Source organism: Lagopus muta, chromosome 2 (genome assembly GCF_023343835.1).
Source record: "Lagopus muta isolate bLagMut1 chromosome 2, bLagMut1 primary, whole genome shotgun sequence".
In the NCBI taxonomy this organism is placed as follows: Eukaryota; Metazoa; Chordata; class Aves; order Galliformes; family Phasianidae; genus Lagopus; species Lagopus muta.
The window spans coordinates 61,195,827-61,203,970 of NC_064434.1; the positions used below are offsets into that span (position 1 = coordinate 61,195,827).

Below are 8,144 nucleotides of genomic sequence, written 5' to 3' on the forward strand. Positions count from 1 at the left end.
CTTTATTGATTTTATCATTGAAAAATAAAACAATGCTTGTTCTTCTGCTTCATTGCTACAACTCAAAAGCAGCTTCCTTGTGGTTCCAGTTCCACTGGTATACACTGTCATCTGTTCTTATTTGTCAGTAGTTACTATACAGGATGCTAATGTTAAAGACAGAAAATAAATTGATTAAATGATATTAATATTGTATTACAGTGTAATAATTCTTTCCTGTCTAAATGGAGCCTAAATTAGCTCCACCACTGCTTTCAGGCCAATATTTCAGACAAGGTCTTCCATGCTATATAAGCAGATAAACAGTAATTCTATCAACATCTTCCAAGTTTCTGGATATTCCAGCACAGTTCTTCATTTAAACATGTCAACAGAATGAAAATGGCTGAAAGGTAGTTGTTTCAAATGTTTGAGTAAACAGAAACAAAAAAAAGCCCTGGTAAAATCGAGGGTTCATAATTGAAACTCAGGTGAACTGAGCAATTTTATGAACAGTTATGAGTCAGATAACATCAGACGAGACGTGGATGTAGCCTGAGGTCTCCTTCATGAGCACGGTTCTAATTTTGCAGATATTGCTGTATTTTAGTGTAAATTTCCTGATGGATTAGTTTGTGTCACAATGCTTATCGGCATATTTTAGTTCATAATTCAATGAACAGCATTTTAGTAAGGATTTGCTAAATGAAGAGAAAATAATTTGTTCTGATACATTTGAATGAACAGATATTAAAAAAAAAAAAGGAAGGGGGTCAGCTGAATATAATTATCATGAATATTAGTGGTAATATTCTGCTTTTTATGACATCGTTTGCAAAACCCAAATGATGTCTGAAGTGATGTCTGCAGAGCCAGATTTTCACCTACGCATTTCTCTGAAATTCCTGGTGGACAAAATGACAGTTCTCACAAGGAGTGAAAACTGGTGGCAGACTCAATGAGATCCTGAAGGCCTCAATTATACCCTTTCTTTTATATAACTGAGTGAATTTAACAGAAGAGTGTGGGAGTAAATAAGTGCGGCCTAATTTGTATCTGCTGCATTGTTAGATAATTTCAGCTTAAAATAGGCAAATATACTATTTTTCTTCAGCTTCATGTTCTCATGCAAAAAAGATGTTTTATAATCTGAATTAATTCAGAATATATCACATAAAAGGATGCATAAATGGTTACAGAACCACATACTTTTTCCTATACCGTCACCCTACTAATTCTAGACTCAATGTTGCCATTTCTGAGCTGTCTAATGTCACGTAAGGTACCATATTTTTACTGCAGTTATACCAGAAAGTGGGCATATTTAGGCCTATGAGGGTGAATTTTCAGGAAAGTTTTAGGTTGATGTCACACAAGCACATATCTTAATATTATTATGTCTGAGAATGCTGGTGCCTCTTCCAATTTCAATGAGATATTTAGGCTCACTCAGTTCCCTTCCTGATACACATTCTCTAGCTTTTTTGGAGAGAACTCCAAGGACATGCTGCACCAGCAGAAATTAAAAGAACGCTGTCATGAAAACAAAACAAAAAAATCTCCAAGTTCTAAGATGTTTTCTGAACAAGCAGCCACCAAATAACAAGTACCAGAAGTTTATCTCTTGCCTATTGTAGCTGTCAAGTCTCCCTCTAAATTGCAGTAAAATCAACAGGAGGAAATTGTCTTAGACCTGGTGAAATATAAAGTCAGTAGTTACGCATTTAGTAATGGATATAGAAAATAACTGCAAAGTACCAAAGCCACTGTCACAATAGTTTTATGGTAAAATCCAATTTATACTTAAGTTCTTTATATAGTCTCTGCCTGGGAGCACGTTAACCTTAACTCAGCATCTAAATTAATTTATATTCTATTACACCACACTATCATTTTAAATTAGAAAAGGAAACAAAATAGGCACCCTTTTCGTGGCAGACTGATTTTAAGAAAAAAAGAAAGGGAGCTTATAGGGCATATTAGAGACTTTCATAACTAGATTTTTCAATAAGTCAATGAACTCTCCTCTTTTTAAATAAAGGATAATAGTAACAAAGGTGAAAGAAGGAAGAATAGAGTATATTTCTAAGAGTTAAAAAATTTTGTACTTCTTTGTTTACTATTACTTTACATTTTAGGTTATTAATACAGAAATAGACAGTAAAATAAATGGAATCTCAAAACTAGAAGAAGAAGCCAAATCATTTACCCAGTTTGTTACTTCTGGAGAATGTGCACATATTAAAGCCAAACTGACTCATATCAAAAGGTATTGGGAAGAGCTAAGAGAACACGCACAGAGATTGGAAGGAACCATCGCAGGGAATGCATCAGCGCAGAAAATATATGAAGAAAGTCTTAAACAGGTAGACAATACAAAATCTAATGGGTTATTTTCTGCAATTTATAGAATTGTTCTGTTTTTCCAAAATTGAATATAAGATGCTATATTTTACTAGAATGAACTAGAACATGAGTAGCTTTTTAACGTAATCACAAGACCTCCGCAGGTATATTTTTGCTCTGAATGACTTAAAAAGCAGGCTTGGGAAGATATTTTAATATACACACTGAAAAATGTACACTGTCTTTTAGAAAATCTGTATGAGTCTTCTGGATATTACAGTAGTGAAACACATATCTATGAATTCTGTAATTTGGTTGTTAGCATGCATGTGTGATACGTTATGAGGAAATTGAACATTATCTTGTCCCAGTCCCACGGAGCTGTGTACAGTTTGATTTTTAACTTCAAAAAATACTCAGAACTACAAAAGACTAAAATGTAATATTTTCTTGGCACTAAATATTTTTAAAATGTTATTTAAAGCATGATTGTATTTCTTGCTGTTTACAGACTGTTTTTATTTCCTTCATAGGTGCAGCAGTCAGTGTCTGAAATTGAAACTAAGTTAGCTGAGCCTCTCACATCATGCACTTCATCATCAGCAACATATGGAGACCTACAGGATTGCACGGTGAGCATGTGGCCTGTGACTTCTGCTGCTGAGTCAGGGAAATGCTACCACACTGACCTCCTTACAAAAGCCCCAATAAACCCCCAGGCCAGGGGCTGCCTGAAGTCCTGTAGCCTATGATGGAGGCAGGGCTGATTGTCAGGGTGGGTCGACCTGGTGAAGGCTCCAGCAGACATTTTCTGCTAAGTCTTTCACTGTTTCCAACATGTTTGGAGGGCTTTTCCCCATTCTAGAGAAAGGAAAGCCTTAAAAGTATGATTCAAATCTTCAGGTTTTCATTTTCAATTTTATGCATCTAGAGCATTGTGAAAAAAAAAAAAAAGATAAGAAACATTTCTAGGATACATTGTTCCTCAAGGATTTTTAAGAAACTTGCGTCTTGATATAGAGAATTCTGATTAAAAATATAAAATTAAAAAAATGAATTGCCCTGGAAGTTTTTTGTATTTTGCTTTGCTTGTTTGTTTGTTTGTTTTGGACAACGCAGAAACTGAACGGTTCTGGCAGACAAGATTTTGTCTGAGCTGCTAGAAGCCTCTTGGTATTTGAGCATTTGGTTGAGTCCATCATAATTAGAAAGCAAATAATGGACTAGTATTCAGAATATATATAAAACCCAATCTCTTACGAATTTGATGACATAGCTTTCCTTTCCTTTCCTTTCCTTTCCTTTCCTTTCCTTTCCTTTCCTTTCCTTTCCTTTCCTTTCCTTTCCTTTCCTTTCCTTTCCTTTCCTTTCCTTTCCTTTCCTTTCCTTTCCTTTCCTTTCCTTTCCTTTCCTTTCCTTTCCTTTCCTTTCCTTTCCTTTCCTTTCCTTTCCTTTCCTTTCCTTTCCTTTCCTTTCCTTTCCTTTCCTTTCCTCTCCTCTCCTCTCCTCTCCTCTCCTCTCCTCTCCTCTCCTCTCCTCTCCTCTCCTCTCCTCTCCTCTCCTCTCCTCTCCTCTCCTCTCCTCTCCTCTCCTCTCCTCTCCTCTCCTCTCCTCTCCTCTCCTCTCCTCTCCTCTCCTCTCCTCTCCTCTCCTCTCCTCTCCTCTCCTCTCCTCTCCTCTCCTCTCCTCTCCTCTCCTCTCCTCTCCTCTCCTCTCCTCTCCTCTCCTCTCCTCTCCTCTCCTCTCCTCTCCTCTCCTCTCCTCTCCTCTCCTCTCCTCTCCTCTCCTGAGTTTGTAATATGTTCTTGCCATGATAGTCTTTACCTTCCATTCTGACAGAAGTTCACTGTACATGTTCCTTGTCTTTCCCTTATTGTGCCATAGACTGTAGTCCTCTCAGTTTGGAGGGACTATTTGTAATTACTGTATCTGTATAAATTAAAGCATGCTATGGGGGGTTTGGATACAGAGTTGTCCTACATGATCATTCTGCACTGCACATCTGTTCAGAATATCTCACTTCTCTTTCCTGACAGGCTTTTCTTTAACACTGTTAGGATAAGATAGTCTTTCCCCACTGCAGGCTTGTGGTGATAGATACACTTGGGATGTGTGTATCTAGGACAGATTTTGAGATAAATGTAATATATAAAGTGACTTTCTGGTCTGGAAAATGTGGCATTTTGTCAAACTATGGGTATAAGTATAGAATTTTTTCCAACATCATTACTGTAGCTTTGATGTTTATGTATGCAATTTCTCCTTCTTCTACATGTTCATTAGGACCTTTGTCATACTGTGGAAAAACTGAGCAACACACTGGCCTCTCTCTCAGTCTGTGCCCGAAAGGCTGCCAACAAAGAAAAAGCTGCTCAGGAGGTTACAGCATTACAGCAGAGATATGAGAAGGTATTAGAAAATGCTAAAGAGAAACAAATGTTGCTGGAGACTCTTCTGGCTCGATGGCAGAAGTAAGTAAGCTACAACGTCTGCTATGATGGACACAGAGACCTTTCTGCTGTCAGACTATGAGACCAAGGGGAGGGCTTGTTTTGGTAATGCTCCACACGTAATTTTCTCAGGCAGGAGAAAGAGCTGTGTGCTTTCCAGATCTGGCTGGAAGGGTGTGAAGCTGCAGCCAGGCCTTCAGAGCAGTATGTTTCTGCTGACAGAGTTAAGCTGGAAGGTGAACTGCAATCGCTGCAGGTATGTTTCAACGGAAAGACTGAAACATTCCCCCACATTTCTGTAGCTTTTAAAGGATTCAGTTGTTCAACTGTCACCTGAAAAGTCATTTGATTCTGGGCTTTAGAAATGTGTTAGGGAAATACTATACCACAAAGACACGAAAATGACAGGAAAAATGTTATTTGCAAATACAGTATGCCTGCTCAAGAAAAATTATGTTCTAATATATCCTATTATTTATCAAAGAAGGATATTGATCTGCTTCCCAGATGGTCATTTCTCTAGAGAAATTCCTTTATTAAGAAATTCTGCTCCCTTAGCCGCCTCTTGTCCAGGGTGATTAGTCCCAACTCTCTCACCCCCTCCTCATAGGAGAGATGCTCTTGTCCCTTGATAACTGTGGCCCTTTATTGGATGCTCTCCAGAATGTTCATGTCTCTTGTCCTGGAGATTGCCCTGTTTGGTTTCAAAGTATGTTTCACATCCAAGTGAATTAAAACACCATGTTTTGCTGACAAGATCTCCAGGAAATCTCATTTATAAAAGAGGTATATGCTAAATTTATACGTTTGTCTTGAGTACTGTAAATCAGTGAGAGAAATTCCCTTTTCAGATTAATATGTATATAGCTCTCAAGACTCCTGCATTCAAATTAACACATACAGGCATGAGAAGATGATTTAGCTCTGGATCTCTAATGCACTCTCGTAACTACATATAATGATCTTCCACTAATGTTTAATATTTATGAGAGAAAGCAGGCATAACTGCTTTGCTCAAGTTTGGTTGAGTCAGCCACTGTACATATATTTTGGAAAGTCTTCCTCCTAACAGACTATACCCCCTTCACAAGTGTAGCTGTCTGCTTCTCCAGCCACGTTTGTGGGTCATATTCCAAATGAGTCATATGGCTAGGTGTAACATTTTGTTCCTTGGTGCTGGGATGCTGCTGAATCTCCAAGTCAGAGCTCTGTAAAGATAATTATTAGAGCCTTTCAGATTCCATTCAAACTAAAAAAGCCAGATCTGTAAAGCTCCAAGAAGCCAAATGCACAGTAATAATCTTCTGTTCAGAAAAGAAACTCACTGCTATTTTGCATGCTCCACTTTGTCATAAGTATAAAAACAAAAAAGGCAGCAAAAAACAAACAAACAAAAAAAAACAACAAAAAGACTTTTGAAGAATCCCTCCTGAATCACGATTAAAGATATAGCTATATAAGAGATACTGAGTACCCTCATGCTCTCATAGATCTCAGTTCCTCTAAGTACTTAGATGTATTCATGCACTTCTCTCAAAGTGGTGTATTGGAAATCCTTAGCTATTTTTTAAATAATTATTGCTATTTGGCATAATATGATGTCATATTGAATCAAAATGCTGTACATTCCATTGTTTTCCCAGGATTTGCGAGCAGATTTTGAATCTCATGCTTCCGTCTATGTGAGCCTATTGCAATTAAATGAGTCGCTGTTCCCAACAGCTTCCAAACAGTGTGTGAAAGCAATAAAAGAAAAATGTAAAGAGCTGGATGAGAGGTGGAAAGCATTACCTCAAACTATTGATAAAAGGTTTGTGCTTTAGAGTATTTTTTTATGTGTTAAATGAGAAATTCATATCCAAAATACGAATTTCAATTCTGAAACATAGTTCTACAGTACAACCATTAAGAAAACAAACATGAAAGGATTTAAGGGTGCTCTGTGCTTCTAGGAATGGAGGATCGTGAATCTCACAGATTTATCATGTCTTTTCGCATAACCTCACCCTACTTTTTGATAGATTTCTGTCACAAGGAGTATGAGGCAGGAAATGGGATTAGTGTTTTGGTTCCTCAATTATACGTTCCCAACTAACTTCCTAAAGTACTTCCAGAATATGTACTATCTGTTCTTCATTTCTTAAGCTGTATTATTTACTTTGTGAAAGCTATACCTTTGTCCTATAAAACCCATTTTGGATGTTTCATTTTCAGTGAATAGTATAAATTCTCAATTGTTAGGCTTCTGGCTCATCTTCCACTCAGGAATGCTGCCTCTTCTTTTGAAAATATATGTTACTATATATTTAGATTGAAGTTGATTGGTGATGAACATGCACATTTTACTGGTTGCAAAGTGACTTAAATAACAGGCCCAGGTTGTTGGCATCTTTTAGATCCTTTATTAATACAATAATTTTACAGTTTAATAATTTTCTACATATCATTTCATGTTGAAAATCATGTAGAGAGATTTCTAAGGAAAGATGTGCAGTGGTCAGATAGCAGGGGCGTTTTTAAGATCAAGGTTTAGAAGCCTAGTTCTACTAGGTGCTGGACATATTCTTCCTCTGAACCTCCATTTATTTCAGTCCAACTTGAACATTCAGCCTACATTTTTGGACTTTTACCTCAAGTACACTGTTGCAGATAGCATAAACGTGCTCTGAGGACTGAATTTTAGCTTGAATATCATCCTCTTTGCTGGAACTACCGTTATGAAGAGAAGTTGAAGGACTTAGTTGCTTAAAGGCCCTTCTAACAGTTGATAGGAACAAGATGGTAGGAAAGGAAAGATAAACTGGTACTTCCCAGATAAGTAATAAATACAGCAGTCTTAGCATTTGTAATGTAGATTACTGATTCCTTCCACTTGCAGTGATTTTTATGCTGTCCAGTTTGCTGTGACTTTAATTCTGAGAAATGATTTTTGTCAAGTGCTTTCATGTTTACATCTGACATCTTATAGGATCAACTTCCTTCAGTCTCTTGTTGCTGAGCATGGACAATTTGATGAACTCCTCTGCAGTTTTTCAGAGTGGATTAAGCAGTTTCTTGCTGAACTACAATCCACTTCAGAGATAAACACAGCTGATCAAGAATTAGCTGCTTCTCACAATAAGGTAAATTTCTGGATGTAAATATTAAAGCCAGACAAATTGTACCATGCATAATGTTATTTACCAGTCCTTGAAAGCCAATACTCTGTTGTAGTCGCATACACATTTCTATCATTTGACCAGACTAAAACAAAATTATAACTCTGAACTGTGCTTTATGTAATCCATTAAATAGTAGTTGTTTTACTTGCAAATTCAATAATAGAATGTTTTCTGAACCTTCAGTTGCAAAAGGAAATGCAGCCCTCCT

At 37.1% G+C, this 8,144-nt stretch overlaps 1 protein-coding gene across 17 annotated transcripts in view; it reads left to right on the forward strand.

Moving 5' to 3' along the window:
* SYNE1 (spectrin repeat containing nuclear envelope protein 1) overlaps positions 1-8,144 on the forward strand; it is a 286,028-nt gene that overhangs the window by 106,074 nt on the left and 171,810 nt on the right. For 16 of the 17 annotated variants that reach the window (XM_048936121.1, XM_048936120.1, XM_048936124.1 and 13 more), the window contains 6 exons: positions 2,118-2,345; positions 2,859-2,957; positions 4,609-4,796; positions 4,908-5,031; positions 6,419-6,585; positions 7,744-7,897. In XM_048936121.1, coding sequence (XP_048792078.1) covers positions 2,118-2,345; positions 2,859-2,957; positions 4,609-4,796; positions 4,908-5,031; positions 6,419-6,585; positions 7,744-7,897 — 960 coding nt within the window. Of the gene's footprint in view, positions 1-2,117; positions 2,346-2,858; positions 2,958-4,608; positions 4,797-4,907; positions 5,032-6,418; positions 6,586-7,743; positions 7,898-8,144 lie in introns of those variants that run through there. The other variant, XM_048936133.1, reaches the window with a different exon arrangement.